Here is a 20,345-nt window from a genome sequence, read left to right as displayed (position 1 = left end):
TTTGATGCCTTGGCAGCACATGTAAATAGCAAATGACCATTTTCAATATAGCTTTGTTTGATCTAGTACTATCATAAGAGATATTTATAAAGTGCATGTGGGTCAGGTTAGAGGTGACTCCTTTTTAAGGGGGGAAATGCTAAAAAGCATCTCTTTTGAAATGCAGCTGTAAATTATGTACATGATGCTGGAGCTGCAGTGGAATGTCTGATGCTTTGGCCTGAAGATACTTCAATGCAGGCATCTACACCACAAGCTTAAAAGTAATGGTGAAGAAAATGACTCCCTGGGTAACACAAGGAAGAAACCATGAATAGAGCCATGACTCTTCTACAAAAAGCTTCCTTCTTTGGGTGGGGCCTACTCTCAAGACCATTGGGATCCCTGTTTTGGTGTCCCCAGCCATGTAGCTGAGATGCTCAGAATAGTCTCGTATAATGTATTATTCAATACTCATAGTGTTATATATTATTCAGAAATCAGACTATTCAGTCTTTAATAGTCAGTCAGATGATGCTGGCAGCTGTACATGACCATGTAATATTATCCGTAAACTTCATGTAAAAGATAAAGAGTCTATTAGTGATTGAGGGCTAAAGTTCATGAAGGAAAGTGGTGTATTTATACAGTCCAGCAATTTGGACCACCCCTGTGTAAAAAATGCCACAAGGTGCCCATGTCTAATGTCTTGAATAAATGGAAATCCAAAGGCAAAAAAAACCAAACACACACATGGAGACCCACATTGTCTCTCCTCATGTCGATCCTCTTTGACGGCACTGGTTATGTTGCCCCAGACGGGTGTACGCTCCCTCAGTCATCATCTAGATAGCCCTACTGTACCTTGGACTGTTGATCCCTTACACAAGCTCTCACAGGAGAAGAGATCAACCCTGTGAGAATACACATCCATCCATGTAGAAAGAGACATCCTGTACGTGCTAATGACCAGTGTTCATGTTTATTGGCCTTCAGGGAACTTCCCTCAAGAGGATTTTCATGAGTTTCCTTGTAGCGACTTTTTAAAAGCCCCTTGTTCCTCGTAAGCTGCGAGTGTAAACATTAGCCTAATTCCATCATGTGGTTAAAGCATCATTTGTGGTGAATTGTGAGGAAAGGACACCCTGGGACTGGAAGCGAAACCAGCTGAGCTAGCTAACATGGCCTACTGTTCGGCAGCGTAGTGGCATGGTTAAGTTTGGCCACCTGGCTAAAACAGGCTAGTGTGGGAGTGAATGAAAGCCCAGCCATTTGTGCTCAGGTTACATTCGAGGAGGAAGTGACTTTTTTTTTTTTTTGTCTGTGTGAGAAGAAGAAGAAGAAGAAGAAGAAGAAGAAGAGATAAACACTTTAATGTAGCATGAAGCCCAGAGCTCCCCGTCTCCTAGTGATGTGGCAGGACATACTCTCAGGGGTGTCTTCTGTCCCAGTTCTCAACAGCTCAACCCCAATCCCCTTTCACACTCCGTCTTACTAGTAGCTCAACTTTTCATGTTCAAGCCAAACATCTCACAGATACAGATCATTAACAGGCCTCAGAGAACCACTGCCCTGTGTTGTGTTTCTCAGACGGATTTTCACACACTGAACCTCCCCTTTAAACGTGGCACATGCAGGAATACAACAGCCCCCCCTGCTGGTGAGAAGAAACACACATCTGTAAGTGGAAGGTGAGTCAGTTAAGTGGACCGGTCCACATTTAGTTCCCAGTCCAGTTCTGAATGTCTGTTAGGATGCACCATGAGGTCCCGGGCCTTGATGTAGTCTACGTCTACCAACACCAGGGGCTGAGTAAGGCGTTTTCTGTAGGCTGAGAGTCGCCTGGATGCAGCTGTCTGTCACAGCTGGGGAATGTCTCTTTCATCCATGCTGATATACGCCCAGTGAAGCCCTGCTTTCTGACTAACCGAGGATTGAGAGTCAAATCAACATATAGATAGATAGATACTTTATTGATCCTGAAGGAAATGTAGCATATCTCATATCATATCTTAGCATATCTTAATATATCTTATTATTATTATTATTATTATTATTGCGTTATGTTAATATTACGTGATAGTATATAACAGTTTGTTTTTGTTTTATCATCATTATAAACAATGTTTAAAAAAAAATCACACTGCATTTTACTTTACTTTAAGTACAAAATTAGTTTTTAATATTTATGTTGTATGTAGGAGGGCAATGCAGATGAAATTGGCTTTTTAAAATGTTTGTATAATAAATATTATATAATAATTTGATGTGTTTGTGTTTTGATATCGCTGATTAGAAAACAGCTGAATGGAACATTCCGCCCCCCCCCCCGCTCCTCCTCCTCCTCCTCCTCCTCCTCACCCCCCTCTCAGCACAGTAGTGGTACATTCCGAGGCGGAAGCGCTGAAGTGCAGGGTAAACACAGCGCCGGGAGAGGTGTGAGAGATAGAGAGTGTGAGAGATAGAGAGTGAGATAGAGGGTGAGAGGATCTGTATGTATCTGTTTATGACCTCCAGCTGAGGCAGGTTTTATGTATTTCTTTCTTTCACGTTATATTTCAGCTGAGTTCAGTGTTCACCGCCCTCCTCATGTGTTTGTAGTGAACACCGTGCTGCTGCTGCAGGGTTCCGCTCTCTCAGCTGGGCTCTGCTTCAGAACAGCCTACATCTTCCTGTTGACTTCAGTCTTCATTTCCGAGCTTCTGAAAGAGGACAGTCTGTCAGAAGACTGAGCTACAGTCGGCTCACAGGCTCTGAGTCTTCCCTGTAAATATGGCTAGTCTTCAGTTCTTACAGAACTAATGATGAAGAAGACTTTAGGCTGTTATGTAAATTAAATGTGGATGTAGATCTTAAAGTTAGCCTTACTTTACAAAGTCCAGGTTTGGGATGTAGTTTATCATGAGTAGGGATGCACATATATGTATGTATCAAATGTGAAATTGTAAAAAAAATGCACTGTTAAAGGTGTAAGATCCTTGAGGAGCTTTTGGAGGGTCTTCAGTTTGAAACTGTGGAGGAACCTCTTAAGATGCTTTGAGGAACCTTCAAGAAAAGGATTTTAGAAGAATAAGGTTCCTTGAATTATCCTCAAAACACCTTAAGAGGTTTCAAACTGAAGAGCTTTCAAATGTTCCTCATATGTCTTATACTTTTAACAGTGTACTCTCAAGGGAAGGCAGATTTTTGAGCACTGCTGTGAAGATTTGATTGCATTCAGCAACAAGAGCTGGATCAGGATGTTGGATGATCACCACCTCACCGTGCTCATCCTTAACAGCCCATCTCATCCCAATTTCAAATGTGAAATTGTAAAAAAAAAATGCAGTGTAGTAGTCCTGCGTCTCCTAAACAGTCGGGGTTTGGTCTCCCAAGAGCATTTTGGACATCAGGGGCATCACACTGAATACACTATCGCTTAAGATGATCTTAACGCTAAGATGCTTTCTGAACAACTTTAACTTTAAATATATTATCAAATATTGGTTTGAGATATCAGACAGATCCAATCTTATATCTGATGCCAGATTTTTTTTCTTCTTCTCAGTCCTAACCCCTGTGCCAGAAAATATGTTTAACATGCGGTGTCAGAATTACGTTTTTGCTCATGTCCTGATGGTGTGTTTCCTGCAGGTGAAGATAATCATGATGATGGAAGGGGTCATAAAAGATGTGTTTAGAAAGTTCAGTGGGTATCCTGTGCCTCTTTCTGCATCTGTCTGTGCTGAAAAGGGCAGATGTGGGACCAGGGTCCAAAACTTCACCATAATGACCGGTAAGCCTGAAATATATGAACTTGTGCATAACTAAATCAACTTGGTTTGATCTTACTTCTTTCTGATGGGATGTACCCAGATGCATTCTTGGATTTTTTTTATGATCATTGACCGTGGTTTCTGTCTCTCTGTCTACCTCCCTGTAGAGTGGAGTCAGTGTGAGATGGACAGAGGAGTAAGGTTGCGCTACTGTCAGCAGTGGACTCTGCAGTGTGATCCAACGACTGTGAAAAACATAGTTCCCCTAGGGCCATGCATAAACACACATGGAGAGTAAGACACTTGCATACACAATCATGAATACACACAAAAATGCTAAGGGTCAGAGCTAAGCAGCCTATTAGTGCAGCATAGAGTCTTAGAACCTTTTACAGAAATGTAGATATGTGGATCTTATTAAAGAACCGTAGGGATACAAATAGAGTGATGATAACACTAACACACACACACACACACACACAATCCATTCCAGTCCAGTCTTCCTCTTTCTCCATCTTCAGGCTGTTAAGTAGTCACTCCCCTTCCGGAGCACGCAAGGCCATCATTCGGGAAGCCAGTGCTCATGGTGTGGGACATCAGCACCTCGAGGTAATTATGACTCTTGACTGTTGACATGGACTGCTGACATGAAAATATGGTGTTCCACAACATGGGTCCTTTAGGTGCTGATGAATTGTCACTGCTCAGGTGTGGGGATACAGTGGACTGGAGAAAAGCTTTGACCTCACAGCCCTCAGCAAACATGGGAAAGTCTATGAAGACGGTAGGCACTCCATTTACACTATATGTTCAAATGTTAATTCAGTGATTTTTAGATGCACCCTTTTCTGAGACAGATGTACAAATGCCCACACAGCTTGTCTAGTCCCTGTACTGACAAAGAATTGAACTCTTTGGAGCAGATAAATAGGAACCTGTTGGCACCGTGCGCCACGTGTGAACTACAGTCGAATAAGACGTTCTCTTGAATGATGGTGCTCCATCCAATACAATTGGGATGAGATGGGCTGTTAAGGATGAGCACGGTGAGGTGGTGATCATCCAACATCCTGATTCAGCTCTTGTTGCTGAATGCAATCAAATCTTCACAGCAGTGCTCAAAAATCTGCCTTCCCTTGAGAGTACACTGTTTTGAACATTTGAAAGCTCTTCAGTTTGAAACCTCTTAAGGTGTTTTGAGGATAATTCAAGGAACCTTATTCTTCTAAAATCCTTTTCTTGAAGGTTCCTCAAAGCATCTTAAGAGGTTCCTCCACAGTTTCAAATTGAAGACCCTCCAAAAGTTCCTCAAGGATCTTACACCTTGAACAGTGTAGAGACAGTTTCTTCAACAAAAGAAAAAAAGTAATGTCCCAATACTTTTGCCCATATAGGGTATTTCCCAGCTTCTTTCCAGTTTAATTCTGTTTTGCTGTCCTTATTGATGTGGATTTCAGTCTATTGTGTCTGTGTGTGTCTAGCACAGTTTGCCTGTCTGGCTTGGTCACCGTGTGAAGAAAAGTTGCTGTATGTGGCAGAGAAGAAGAGGGTAGGATCATTGGCACAAGCATCATTCACATCAGCCAGTGAGAGCGGACATTTGGTAGTGCTGGAGGAAGAGGTAAATAACACGTTGCTTTTGTATTAATGAATGTTATCTAGGAACTGTCTGTATGTTGTTTAATGTAGCCATTAATTACATATAATAGTAGTTTAATAGAGCTATAACTGTCAATAATTTGGCTGGGCTAGATGATCATATTTATGGCATAAACTCTGCATTATCACTTTTTGATAAAAGTATTTCAGTCCTGTACCGACTATCAGCGTACAATATATAGACCTTGCTGGCCTTAATATTGACCATCATGTTTACTTGCATGAATTTTAGCAAAGACGTTGCTTTTATGCAGGCGCTCTGTTCTGTTCTCTCGTCCACTGCCTGTTGAGGACGAGTCTGTGAGCAGTTAGCAACATCTATCATGTAGAAAAAGAGTGTAGTGCACGCAGTGACCATCAATCATCAAGACATTAATAATGGCGTCTCTATACACACAGAGCAGACCACGACAAGTATTGGTGTAATCCCTAACCCCACAATGGTCTTAAAATGACCATTTTATTATCATTTACTGGTTCTTACCAGCATACAAGCACTTTGTAAAACAATATCTGAGTGTTGCAATACAAGAACTGAGAAAAGCTCTGTTTTAAATGGGGAGATAATGTAGTTATTACCAGAGTTTCCAGTGATTTTACTCCTGTTTGAATGTGACTTTGTCAGTCATTTCTACAGACTACTGATGCGGGAGAGCGCAAAGATTGGAGTGCCTTTTACCTTCTGTAAAAACGGGCCATAAAAAGAACCAGGTTATATTAATCCCACTGTGAATCATCATGTGGGGAGATATTTCCTTATATCGGTCATAAATTGTACATATGCCATAAACTAATATGAATAGGGCTTCAGTGCATATTTGTATGGCTGAAAATATTGTGTTTTATGTTTATGAGGCTGTGTTTACTACTTTAAAAAATCGCCAAGGCTGTCCAAACCTTCACCTACAGCTGTGCTTGCTTGTGTTTGTTTCAGGATAAGAATGTGTATATGGAAGACTGGGGTGAGGGTCTGGTTGGTAAAACTGCCCCAGTGTTGTGTGTAGCTGACCTATCTAAAGGAGAGGTAACCATATGCAGCGGGGTTCCACCACATGTATCACCTGGACAGGTGAGTTACTACCACTGTAAACCGTATTGGTGAAGATAATCAAGTTGTGTGACGCCATAGCTCACCTGTTACTGCTGCCACTCAGGCCCTGTGGGCAGAGGACGGCAGGGGTGTGATCTTCGTGGGCTGGTGGCATGAGCCTTTTAGACTAGGCTTGAAGTTCTGCTCTAATCGGAGGTGAGAGGTGCAGAAAAATTGAACATCTCTGCCTGGTGGCTGATCCAAGATTTATTGCAGTATTTTTGTATGTTTAAAATAATAATTCATATTATTTTGTCTCAGGTCAGCTCTCTTCTACATAGACCTGAAGGGGAACTGTGGTAAGAATTGTGTGTTGTGTTGTGTGTATTGTAAGAGGCTAGCTTTGTGGCAAGTTTAAAACTGGTCATGTCTATGTGTGTGCGCAGTGTGGTTTCTCAAGAAAACCTTCATATTTCTGCATGATCCTTTATGGAGGTGAGAATTCTGACAAGTACAAGATGACCTGACAGACAAAGGGTTAGACACAACGTGTCACACATGCGCACATACATAGACTTTCCTGGACAACGTGTTGCAACAGTATGTTAACCAGTGATATTGTTTGCATGTAAAGATGATGTATAAATGTATATAAAAAAATATAAAACTGTATGTTTTCAGGAATTAAACTGGAGATCATTTACTAAGACTAAGGCTATGTTCACAGCAAGTAAAGTGGCCCAAGTCTGGTTTTCTTACCCAATCCGATGTTTTTTTTTTTTCTTTTTTTCCCCAGGCTGTTCACACTGTCTTTAAATCGTGGCCTATGTCTGACATTCGTCTCAACAGTTCAGACAAAAGAGCAATGCAATGCAGTTCCAGTGGCTGAAACCATTACTGACAATGCATTTGAGCACACTGTTAAAAAGGCATGTTTGTGTCCCTGTAAATGTTTCCTTTGTTACTGCATCAGCGCCCCCCTGTGGCCGCATTTCTGAAGCGCTTGCGATGCGTGTTTGAACAGAGACATCACCCAGAGTAATGAGGTCTGTTACCTAGCTTTCCCAACACAAAAAAAAACCTCCCTCACTTCTGTCGTCTGCTTTCCCTTGTAGACACGTTTATTTCCCATTATTCTTTAATAAAGGGAAATGGAAAGTTGTAAACGTTGCATGGGTTCTGGTCTGGCTGTTCAGACTGAGTTGCGTTGCGGCGTATCAGGAATGTATCAGATTTTTTTCAGATTTACTTATGACCAAAATAATCAGATTTGTGCCACTTGTACCTGCTGTGTGAATGTAGCCGTATGTCATGTCCAGATTTATAATTCAGAGTTTTGTGACTTGCGTAGCTGACTACATAGAGAGTGTGTAATTTGGAATTAAACCTCTGTGTTCTTTTTTGAGATTTTTTCCCTTTCCTGGAGGGAGAAAAATCTCTGTTTAGTGTCTGTGTGATCGATTTGCCAAATATTTTGTATTGAATAAAATGTTAGATAGAAAGTGAACATTTTTATTTAGCATTTTATTTTTTAATTAAAGTGTTAATATTAATAATATTTATAATATTAATAATATATATTATAATAATATAATATCTGACCTGTGTCAGATTTGCTGTCGTCTGATTCGGGTTCTGTGTCGAGTCCTCGCTTGAGTCCAGACTGCCGCTGGCTTGTCTATCTGCAGGGACGAGTGTTTGGCCCGCACCATCAGTGTCTCTGCATGATGCTGGTAAATGGGAACTCACTCTATTACACACACTCACTCACAGAAAGAAAGACAGATAGTTGACTGTTAATGGAATAGTGTGACACCCTTAACGCATCTATAGATTGTAACTAATATCTCTCTCTCTCCCTCTCCCTCTCTCCCTCAGTATGACCTCCAGAACAGGACCAGCTCAGTGTTGGTAGATGTTATAAGAAGAGCAGAAAAAGGTAAACACACACTCAGATATCTCTCTTGCGTTCTCTGTTATCATCCATATTTATTTACCCGATTCTAAGGCTGCGTTCACACAGCAGGTTAAAGGTTGCCCAAAATTCTCACCATGTGAAGTTTTGGTTTCATCTTCACCAGCATTGCAGAAGAAGGAGTTCCTTGTGGCTCTTGAACTCGCTGTAAAAAAGGCACTTTATTTTATTGTGTCCTCAGGTCTCTTTAAACCTCCTCCTCGCTTTTTTTTCCTTTGTCCCTGTGGCCACAGCCTCATGTGTCTTCGGTAGGCTATTTCCTAGAAATGTCTTTAAACGTGTGGTGGTTGTAATATGTGCCTAGATACCCAGTAAATATGCTGCTTTTTTTAAACTGAGACATCACACAAGTATTTAAAAGTTCTGTTTCCTCTCTTACTGCTTTCATTAATGTTCCTTTCCCCTCAGTGCGCATTTAGCTGCTGTGTAAACGTAGTCTAATATAATGCTGCAATATGTGCTGAATATATTTTTTATACAGGAACTCTGTATAAAAAAATGTTAATCCAGGTCCTTTTGGAGCATTTCTATTGGTCAGTTCATTGTGAATAGTGAAATGGATATGAGAAATGTTTTTTGCCGTGTGACCATGATGATGATGATATATTAATAACATTAATAATAAGACATTTGAAAGAAGGTCAGATTTGTACATCATAAAATTAATGTCATAAGATGATGTCATCAAATTTCATTCCGATCAGGGTTTACACATAATGTAATATGACATTGGCAGATAATGGCAAAAGAATAATTGTACAGCAAATATATTGCTCATATATGTAAAGCAAAACTTCTTAAAAGTGCTTTTAATGGATTTTGGAAGTCTGTCCTTCATACTGTTGAGTAATATATATAATATATAATCAAGGGTGTAGAATTCAGTAGGGAAGGTACATGTTGATGATGTCCCTACCAATATCCAGCGACTACTGAATCGTCCCTAACAATAATAGTAATCAATAATTGAAATTAACGGCCTGTCAGTGTCTAGTTGATGTATTTGTTACACAAATGGTTAACAGATATTGTCCTGTACTACAAGTCCCGCCTCCAAAACCAACATCGCTAACAGGGCTGGCTTTGTCGTTTCTTGCTAACATGCGAGAGGCTGTGGTTGTGAGAAGCGGCAAAGCTCTGTCAACTAGATGTGCAGGTAGGATTAGTGAGAGACGCCATCCAGCAGCTGTGTGCACAGAAATCGCGTCTTGTGCTGATTCAGTAAGGAAGAGTGCATTTTGTTATTATATGAGGAATGATCCTGTAGGCTATTATAACAAACCGGTGGCAACCCTAAGCCCGTGTGTGTTTGGCCATTAGCCTAATTCAGTGATATGCTCAGTCAGGATGGCGGCCAATAAAGGAAACATGGTTATAAGGTCAAAGAAAATAAATCTGTGGGCCGCTTCTATGTCTCCACTAATGTCAAAATCAAACCTACGCCCTTGTACATCATTTTTATTTTTCATTGACTGCATGAAATGTAATATGACCGGACAGGATGTTTGTGTTCGCAGGCCAGTTTGCAGGTGTGTATGACTCTCTGCCTCCTCACTGCTGGTCATCAAACAGTGAAGAAATCTTCTTCAGCAGTCCCTGCGAAAACAGCAAGGTACATAAACAGCCAAACAATAAACTAAGGAACACATCACAGCAGACTAGATGGAAAATGTCAAGCTCAGAAATGCTTAAGACTCAGGTTTTCTGAAGGTTAGACTGAGTAAAGTTGGCCCATGCTGTCTGCTCTCCTAGTTGGTGTTTTCAGTGGACAGACGAACTGGACGAATAAGACCCGTGTATGGCGCTAATAGCGTATCACCAGGTAGAGTTTTGTGAGTGAGTGTTTTATATGTGTGTACATTTGTTACTGTCTAATGAAGCTGGATAGTGTTTAGCCAGCTGTCTTTCTGAAGATGATGTACTCCTTTTTTCCACAAGTCAACACCTAATAAAATGTGATATCTATGAAATCCTTTGGTCAAAATAGCTAACAGCTAGCTAACATTTACTTCACCTTGAGTTCACACCTCTCTTTAGAGGAGTCTTCAGCCTGCAAACTACACAGACCCAGTAAGTGGTTGAATTTAGTTGCAGCAGTTTAGTGAAAAATTACATTTACACAATTTTTCTCAGATATAACATATCCCAGATGTAGTCGATCTGCATGTTTGGGCATGTTTGGTGTCCAAAATTTGCTTCTTGAATTATAAACCGGAGATGTGAGGCTAATGTAGCTGGACTTCAAAACGATCTCGCCATCTCCTTTGAGAACTCATTGGTCACTCCATCTACAGAAGCTCGAAGTCTTGGTGTAGTCATGGGTGATCAGTTATTGTTCTCAAGTCATGTTGCAAATGTAACTCAGTCATGCAGAATTCTCCTGTACACATCCAGAGAATTCGACCCTTCTTCTCCAAAGAGGTCGCCCAGGTGCTCGTTCAGTTCAACGTTTCTAAATTCAGCCATGTCACTCCACTGCTGCGTACTCTGTATGTACACTGGTTTCCTGTAGCTGCTTCCCTGACGCTGGCCTACAAAGCCAAGAACGGACCAGCCAGCCCTTCCGTACTTGATGGCAATGGTCAAAAGCCGATCCGCACCAAAAGCTGCCCGAGCTTCAAGTGCAATTCCGCTTGATCCGTCATCCATTAAAATCCACGTAAGACAAGCGACCAGACTTTTTTTCTGTCCTGGCACCAAAGTGTCCAAACGGTCGCTCGCTGTCTTCAAACGCAGACTGAAGACCCACCTCTTCCGAGAGTACTTGGGCGAATAGTAGAGTGGTCTCCTTATTGACTTGTGTTTAGTAGTGTCTAAACTTAGAGGTATCTTTGAATGTTTAGCCTATTCAAAGTAGCTGAGGTTATTCTTGGGTAAATAGCAAAGCACTTTTATAAGTTACTCTGGATAAGAGCGTCTGCTAAATGCCTTAAATGTAAAATGTAGCTAACAAACAAACTCTAAAAGTCAGTTTTGTCCCCTAAACCTTTTCAAAGAATACATACCCACACACTTCAGTTCTTATAAACCCAATCAAATGACAGCTTTGATCACTGTGGAATGACCTTCTAAATATATATGGAACATATTTCTGAAGCATGCTTTTGTCCCTTGTTTCATGCCACACTTAGTGTGTTTGTTTTGTGTGCTTTTCTTTGTGTGTTTCCAGAGCAAGAGTTTGGGAGCGCCAAGTTGTTGACAGTAATGAATGACTTGATGGTGATGTCCTGCTCTTCTCCAAACCATCCCCCAAGTCTGGTACACACCCCCACACAAACACACACACACACACACACACACACACTCTAAATCTGCTAAACAAGCACACAACTGTACGACTATCAGTTTTCTCCATGTGCCAGTTACTCTTTGTATAGGTATTGCATTAAGCCCCTTCCAGACACTCATAAAAAAATAAAGGTGCTTCAGGTGGTTCTTTGAGTGATTCTATAGAATAGAGCTGGGTTCAGTCCTGTTTCCTGATTTCCCTGCTCTAATGGATCTACTAAAGCTGGTAATTAACAGTAAAGGCACAAAACTGCAGGAATCCCGCCTTCCAGGTTTGGAATTCAGATACCTTAAAGAACCATGTTTATGATAGAGGTGTGTGAGTGTGTGGGTTTACAGTTGAAGTGAAGGGTCTGTAGACCTTTAAAAGATTCTTCACTCTCACATATTTCTATTCTGAAATGGTTCTTTAAGGAACCCAAATAGGTTCGTCCGTAGCATTGCTCCAAAAATCATTTGAAGCACCTTTATTTTTAAGAGTGCATTACTGAAAGATGTTCTCATGCTTCTTGTTTAAAACTGCCCTCTGTCTCTGTCCATAGATGGTGGGGTTTGTATCAAATGGAGTGCATGAACAGGACATGCAGTGGACTCACCTGGGTGGAGTTGATGTATGTGAGAAATTTGATTGGCAGGGCATAATAATCACGCCCCCACCAGAAGAAGAAAACCACCAGTTCTGTGAGTACTATCTACGGTATATTCACAGTAGAACACTGGAAAATCTCTCGCATTGACTCTCTCACTCTTGCGTTCTCATTGTCTAGCTGGACTGACTTTTGGTGCTGTGTTACTGAAACCTGCAAGCTCTTCCAAGGGTGTAAAATTTCCTCTTGTGGTCTTCATACATGGTAAAAATGCCCACACATGCACACACTCTTAACATAATTTCATGGCATTGTGACGATGGTCTGGAGGAGGGCTGACCAGTTACTGACCAGAACTGTTTTAGTGTAATAAGAGTTTTAGAAGGTCTGGCAATAAAAGTATAGTAGACCTACCTGTAGGGGCAGTGGTGGCTCAGCGGTTAGAGCTCCGGGCTGTCGATAACAGGGTTGTGGGTTCGATTCCCGGGCTCGGCAAGCTGCCACTGTTGGGCCCTTGAGCAAGGCCCTTTACCCTCTCTGCTCCCCGGGCGCTGGAGTTGGCTGCCCACCGCTCTGGGTGTGTGTTTGTGTACTCACTGCCCCTAACACGTGTGTGTGTGTGAGTGTGTGTTCACTACCAGATGGGTTTAATGCGGAGGACACATTTCGCTGTACACTGTACAGTGACAAATACGTGCACCTTTACCTTTACCTTTGTATCCTGTGGGAGTGATGCACAGGCCATTCTGCCCTATTGTAGTGGCTGGAGGGGTCCATTAGGAATAGGGCTCGGGGGAGCATGACAAAGGTACCTGAGGAAATAAAGAATACAGGAATTACTAAAGAAAAATGTTTGTGGACACCTGCTCCTCCAGAGTTTCTTTTGAAATCCAGGGAAATAAGGGGGAGTTTATTTTCCCTTTGCTGCAATAACAGCCTTTACTCTTCTGCAAAAGCCATTAGATTTTAGAACATTGCTGTGAGTATTTGATTGCATCCAGCCATTAGAGCATTAACAAGATCAGGTGCTAATAATGGATGATTACTTTTAGATTGCTCAGCCAAGTATTATGGTCTCCATACTTTTGTGTTTAGTGTCTAAGCTTATAGGTAGCTTTTGGATCCTAGCCGATACAAACTAGCTAAGGGTATTTTCTGAGTCGCTCTGGATAACAGCCATTGCTAAATGCCTTAAATGGAAATGTAATGAGCCATTGTGTGTGGATGTATGCTAAGACCCAGAATCAAACCTCTGCAATTACTTACCACACCTTCACAGACTGCTACTCACCTTTTAATGAGGCACTCTGTTTGTGGTAATAATTGTGTGTTTGCTTGTAGGAGGGCCTCACTCTCATTTTGCTGCAGAATGGAATGTTACTGCTGCAGCTCTGACTAAACTGGGATATGCTGTGCTCATGGGTAAGTGTGTGTGTGTCCTACATGCATTTGCTGTTACTGAGTCTTTAAAATGAGACATTTTTATTCTTTTTATGCTCATCTGTGAAATGTGCTGTTAAATTTGTATGTCACGGAAAATATATTTATACAAAGTAATATAAAGAAAAATCCATTCTTAACTGAATGAATGGACGAATGAATGGAATGAACCTGTGAATGACTGACTGCGTGTGGGTAGTTAACTATAGAGGTTCCACTGGTTTCGGGCAAGACAGCGTGGATTCTCTTCTTGGAAATGTCGGCAGTCAGGATGTCAAAGATGTGCAGGTATGTACATATTCCTGCTCACAAACATTTATTTTATTTAATTATAACCATTAATTACTATATATAAGACACACGTTAATTTTAAGTCATTTTTTGTAATATCTTGTGTTTTATTTATTTATTTATTGACTGAATAATTATCATACCAGTTTTTAGCTGAACTACACTATGTATAAGACTAATTAATTAGGGAAACAACCTTTGTAAAGCAATATTGAACTCAGGGAATGAAAAATATTAGATATTTAATTTAATATTGGAAATTTGTGAACTGTAAAATATTACATATTTGTAAAATGTAAAACATTTGGTATTTATAAATGTAATATTAGATGTTTTTAAAATGTAAAATATTTCATCATTGTAAAATATTAGATATTTATAAAAGGTAAAATATAAAATAGTTATAAAATGTTAAATTTTAGATATTTGTACAATATGTGTATTATTTGTAAAATGTATTAGTATTAGATATTTATAAAAGGTAAAATATCAAATAATTATAAAATGATAAATATTAGATATAGAGATAGAAAATATTATATAATTATAAAATATAAAATGTTGGTATTTGTAAAGTCTGAAATGTACATATTTGTTACATGTAAAATATTAAATATGTGTATTATTGTTGTTCTCATCCTAATCCTATCTGTTCCTCTTACCCAGAGGGCTGTGCTGCATGTCCTGCAGTGTAACCAGGCCCTTGATGCTGATAGAGTTGCAGTGATGGGTGGCTCTCATGGTGGATTCCTGGCCTGTCATCTGATTGGTCAGTATCCGGAGTTCTACAGAGCATGTGCAGCTCGAAACCCTGTCATCAATGCGGCCACGCTGGTGGGAACCAGTGACATCGTGGACTGGTAACAGTTAGAGCTGAATCTGAACATTCTTGCTGATACTGTCAGGCCAAACTGCACCCGACACAACCCAAACAAACCCAAATATTCTAACGTCCAAATGTTCAGAAAAAGAAAGAACTGTCTGGAGCAGATGGACATATACCATAGGCACCATGCCTAATGCCAGGTGTGGGCCAAATGGGTAAAAAGACCCCCACCATTGATTGTGGAGCAGTGAAACTGTGTTATCTGGAATGATAATGCTGCATCCAATCATTTTAGGATGAGCTGGGGATCGTTAGGGGATCAGGTAGGGTGGTGATCATCTAACATCCCGAGCTTGGTAGTGCTTTTGTTTCTAAATGCAATGAATTCCTTATAGCCATTCTTCAAAATGTAGGAGAGAGCCTTCCCTGAACAGTAGTGACTATTTAGAGACTCAGTTAAACAATTGAGTAGATGTCCCAATACTTTTGTCCATATAGTGTACTTATGCTTACATTTTACATTGACATATTGTCTGCTATTGACAGTTAAAGCTGTATAGGCTGTATGTGATGTGATTTTGCTCTGTCCTACAGGAGATATTCCTCTGTTGGTTTGCACTATTCCTTTGACCAGCTACCCACTCCACAAGCCCTTATCACTATGCTTGAGAAGTCACCTATAGCATATGCTGCTCAGGTGAACACACACATGTACACACACTTACAGATACTTTTTTTGAGCTACCTATACCCCCAATAATTATTTTACTGCTGTTATTGTTTTTACAGAAACCCTGATTTTGTTTCTTCATATGTTTTTTTATTTGATTGACTTCGTGTGTGTTTGGGTTAGATCCGTACTCCAGTGTTGCTCATGATAGGTGGGAAGGATAAGAGGGTCTCACCGCATCAAGGCCTGGAGCTTTACAAAGCCCTCAAGAGCAGAAAATCACTTGTTAGGTACGTACACACACACACACACACACATATGCACACATCAAATCTGCTTTTCAAACTAATTCTGACATTGCATTGAATACCTACAGCCAACAGATCTTCTCTCTGTCTCTCATTTTCTTTCACCTCTCTTTCTCTCTCTCTCATAGGTTGTTGTGGTATGATGGTGATGGTCATTCGTTGTCCAAAGTTGAGACTCAGGCTGACTGTTTCCTTAACGTGGCCCTGTGGTTCAAACAACACTTAAACTTAAACTGAACTGAGTCTCAAACTGAGCAAACTCGTCTGTTTATACAGAAGTCTTGACAGAACATTCACTCAGAGGCCAGACTGTACAGTTACACCAGCCAAATGTAAACAGTTTGAATATAGTGTCAATTATGGTACTACCACTAGGTGGCAGGCTTAACTTGCAATCACTGTATAAGCAGTTTTATGGTACTTGTGAAAGTTGCCAAATGCTGCTCTTTTAAACTACACTATATGAACAAAAAGTATTGGGACACCACCTCATTTGTCATTTTTTTTCTGATTTTTTCTGGGTATTAAAAAAGAGTTTTCCCTGCTTTTCTTAAAGTAACTGTTTCCAATGTGCAGGGATGGCTTTCTACTAGATTTTGGAGCATTGCCGTGATGATTTGATTGCACTTAGCAACAAGACGGTTTGTGAGGTCAGGATGTTGTATGATCACCACCCACAGTTACACTGCTCCACTGCTCAATGCTGGAAAAGCTTTACACCCCTCTAGCCCGCACCTGACATTAGGCATGATGTCACTAGTTTCATGTTTTTATGCTCCAGAGAGTCCTATTCTATTGGCAAATCTCTTCTCTACGTGGACTAGACAAGCTGTTTGTGCACTTGCACGTATGTGTCAGCAATAGGTGCAACTTAAAATAGCTGAATACATTCATTAGAAGGGGTGTCCACAAACATTTGGACATATAGTGTCTAATGTAAATGTATATTTATGGGAATCTTTTGTACTGCTTATGCTGTGATTTACACTGGTGGCTTCTCTTTTCAGTTAAAGGGCATTGATAGTGTAATAAATGATCCTGTATGAAGTCATATACAACCCATAATGGGTTTGTAGCCCAGTCAAGATCATCAAGCACCATATACCCTGCTGTATTCAGTTGTTTTGATTAAATAAATCTGTGCCAACAGTGATCAATGAGACATTGACCAGAGTTCTGAAACACTGAGTCCTGGTGCTCAGGCTAGTAGAAAAGTTTAGGTTTCTTGGTAATATAAAGGGAAATATCTAACCATGTTAACAACTTCAACAACTGCAACCTTATTGGTTGTATGACCATCCCAGGACTAGTCTAAAAATGAAGGTACTTTAAATGGTTCTTTGAGTGATGTCATAGAGAAACCAATATAGGTTATCAATATTGGCATCAGAAACCATCTCTGCACTAGAGATGTGTGGATGAAAAGAACCTTTAAATTGATAAAGAACCCTTACATCAAGTGAAGGTTCCTTACACTCATACACTCTGTGTTAGGAACATTGGGACTCATTTGCCAGTCCATTTCCTAAGAAATGTCTTAAATTGTTTTCTTGAGAAAAGCCCCAACAAAAAGATTGTCAGATTCATGATGTGATTTTAAACTGCAGAATTATTCATGGCTCTGATCTGTTGATGGCTCCTATTGTTTTCATAAACTGAACCAATCCAGAATACAAAAACACTGGTAAATGTCAGAATCTTGGTGAAAACTATGTTAGTGGGTATTTTTAAGAAATTTCTTCCTAAGTTAAGAGTTGGTGAAAAAAACCCATAGTTCTTTATGCCAGTGTTTCTCAACCCTGACTCTGGAGGCACCCTGCCCTGCACGTTTTAGTGGACTCCCTGCTTTAACACATCCCTGCAACTCTGAAAGGGCTTGATAATGAGCTGAATATTTGAAACAGGTGTGTTGAGAGCAGCAGTTGAGGAAGCACTGTGTGGGGCAGGCAAAAGTGGGTTTCCTATGGCATCGCTTCCTTTTTAAGAATGTATGATAGATAATTCAGTGACTTCTATAGCCATTAGGTTTGTGTTTTATTGTTTTGTTATATAGAAGATGAGCATGAGTAAATGATCAGTGTAAAGGTGAGTGTTGTACTATCTCTTGCACATTGAAGGTGTTTATTTTGTATTTTTGTACATGTAAGTTAGATATGTGAGTTTAAAGAACCTTTTTAAAGATTAAAGAACTGATTAGGGATGTCCTGATCCAAATCTTAAAATCTCTTAATGCTGAGTATCAGCCAATATTGATCTGATATCTGATCTTTATTATCTAGTATTTTTAGTAGCAGTTTCAATAATGAGACATTCTGGCTTGATTATGTAGTTTAGAAGAGACTTCAGCGACTTTACATTTTTAACAGAATAGAGCATTAGTGTTAGCCCCCACTCGGTTCTGTGCTGTTCAGTACTGGTTTAAAAACAAACAAAGGCTTGTGGTTCTCCCCCTGGTAAAACAGAACATGTCAGCAATCATTTTATGAAGTTTCCACAATGCAGACTCTAAACCCCTTTCTTTACCTTCTAAGAACGTCCTCACTGCTGCCGACTGGGCAGTAATGTCCGTTAATGGTGCTTTGAGGACACCAGATGGAGTGCTGAACACATGGTTTACTTCAAAGACTTGAAACTAGATTGGGATTAAAATAACAGGTTCATTAAAATATGCCTGGATCGGCCCGATTCCAATTCACTGGATCAGATTGTGGCATTGCTGGAATCGATACATACGTTCAGACATGTTAACTCAATGATTTTAAATGCTTAAATGGTTCTTTACCTTGTTAAATGCATTGTTTACATTGTGCATGCAGCATCGACAAGCGGTTACATTATTGTTACCTATTAAAGAAGCCATTTTCAATATTATATAGCACCATCTTTGCAAAGAGTGTAATGTAATTTAAATGAAATGTAAATTTTCCCAGATGATCATTTAGGAATCTTTATTTTTACGAATGCAGTCTTTGTTTGTGTCTCTTTTTTAGCAGGTGTGATGTGTTCTTAATTGATTGTTAAGTATATTGTTAAGTGATTGTTAGTTGCAGCAGTAAGTCACTGTTAACAGACAAGAAAAGTCAGCCAATTTTGTGTTGTCAATAAAGGTGAATGGGCCAGTTCCAGAGACTCCCACACATTCCTGAGATTTGCAGCTAAACCCAACATACTTCACAGATGAGGTACTACACTGTACAGGTCCCTGGTTTCTCCACACGTCCTAACCTTCCTAAGACATTAGCACAGGTTTATCTGTCTCATCTTGTTCCAGAACTTAATCCTGTTCCTCAGTCCGCAATCCTGTTCCCACATTCCCACATTTGCACTTTTGGACTTATTGTAAGCTGGCCTTTCTGACTGTATGTTTAAGTCCTGTATTTTATCTTTTAACTGATTTGTTGTTGAACATCTGATGTTTTTTGTACTCTGGAGGCTGTTATCTTCTGCTGTCATCATCATTTGTTCTTTGAGTATTGAAGGTGAATTGTACCAAAAGAGGTAGAACACCATATTCCCATATGATAAAATACGTTTTCTTCACTACACCCTCACAGTCCTAGTGCATACTATGTGAAGTCCACTTTGCATTGTATATTTCAATAGGGAAATGAGGTCTGATGGATTTTATTCGGACACAATTTTTATACTGTTGAGAGAAGGAGGGATGGTCTGTGCACATTCTAACATAGCAGCTGATAGCCCTCATTAATAACCATGATCTGCTGAAATATCTTGGTTTATTTTAATTGTCAGCCTTATATTTATGCATGATAAAAACTGCACCATTTCTCATTTATAAAGAAAGTCCAAGTTAAACAGTCTAAGTCCTTTCAGTGCCTGGCTTCCAAATTCCTGACAAATGTTTTCCAACATGAATCTTGTCTAAAATGCCATGAAAAAAAATGGTTCATGATATGTCTAATTTATGCTGAGGTGAACTGGACACAGCATTGCGTTGCTCAGATCAGTAGAGGGCTGCTGCATGTGTTTCTGGTTAGTGAGGGGATTTAGGCTTTGTGGAGCTGTCCCATTTTGCAGTGACATTAATGGCCAACAGAGGGCAGTGCTGTGCCTCAGCTTAAAGGTACAGTTCCGCTCACATGCTCAACTTTTAGAGTGGTCATATCTTTGTACTCTCCACACTACATAACTTTGTTGTCTTGTAATCGGGACTCTTTTAGTCTACATGACTGATCAGCGACACAGGATCTTGAATTACAAGCTTTTACCAGGAGGAAACAACACATGTCCGTTTGCTCTACAAACACACGCTTTGTCACAAAACAGATATTAAACCTGCTAGATATTTGTCAGGGACTTGCGAGGCATCCGCCATCACTTGGCGAGTCGTTCAGCAGTGTACACATAGCCACCAAGCCAGCACCACATGAACACCGCTTTGCCTCCCACATGAGGCCTTTGTTGGCGATCTCTGACTCGAAAATCAGGGCTAAGATCATGTATTGTGAACCTGGCATTACACAATTTCATAGACCTGTGGGTCATTTTGTAGTCCGCCATTAGCATCTGGACCAGT

General features: G+C 40.2%; 1 protein-coding gene across 4 annotated transcripts; it reads left to right on the top strand.

The window, feature by feature from the left end:
• Positions 1-2,374: 2,374 nt before the first annotated feature.
• Positions 2,375-18,930, top strand: LOC140557285 (acylamino-acid-releasing enzyme). 4 transcript variants are annotated; one of them, XM_072681577.1, is made up of 22 exons: positions 2,375-2,459; positions 3,613-3,754; positions 3,902-4,028; positions 4,256-4,343; positions 4,443-4,518; positions 5,216-5,355; positions 6,328-6,462; positions 6,548-6,639; positions 6,745-6,782; positions 8,035-8,156; positions 8,302-8,362; positions 9,916-10,010; positions 10,151-10,220; positions 11,568-11,656; positions 12,229-12,367; positions 12,454-12,537; positions 13,615-13,695; positions 13,913-14,001; positions 14,671-14,864; positions 15,425-15,527; positions 15,684-15,790; positions 15,937-18,930. In XM_072681577.1, exons 2-22 carry the CDS (start codon positions 3,625-3,627, stop codon positions 16,043-16,045), a joined length of 2,169 nt encoding a protein of 722 aa, XP_072537678.1. In that variant the 5' UTR covers positions 2,375-2,459; positions 3,613-3,624; the 3' UTR covers positions 16,046-18,930. The 4 variants fall into 4 exon arrangements, with proteins under 4 accessions (XP_072537678.1, XP_072537679.1, XP_072537682.1 ...); XM_072681578.1 differs by having other exon boundaries at positions 2,386-2,501; XM_072681581.1 differs by lacking the exons at positions 2,375-2,459; positions 3,613-3,754 and having other exon boundaries at positions 3,955-4,028; positions 5,221-5,355.
• Positions 18,931-20,345: the final 1,415 nt, after the last annotated feature.

The sequence above is a fragment of the Salminus brasiliensis genome, chromosome 6 (genome assembly GCF_030463535.1).
Source record: "Salminus brasiliensis chromosome 6, fSalBra1.hap2, whole genome shotgun sequence".
NCBI lineage: Eukaryota > Metazoa > Chordata > Actinopteri > Characiformes > Bryconidae > Salminus > Salminus brasiliensis.
This window is presented reverse-complemented; position numbering and strand designations above follow the sequence as displayed.

What these genes read in the sequence shown, in the direction of transcription:
- LOC140557285 (XM_072681577.1), top strand. Translation starts at nt 3,625, where the DNA reads ATGATGATGGAAGGGGTCATAAAAGATGTGTTTAGAAAGTTCAGTGGG. An exon ending in TGGGACATCAGCACCTCGAG is followed by an intron (nt 4,344 to 4,442) that starts GTAATTATGACT and finishes GTCACTGCTCAG; the next exon opens with GTGTGGGGATACAGTGGACT. An exon ending in AGGATGTCAAAGATGTGCAG is followed by an intron (nt 14,002 to 14,670) that starts GTATGTACATAT and finishes CCTCTTACCCAG; the next exon opens with AGGGCTGTGCTGCATGTCCT.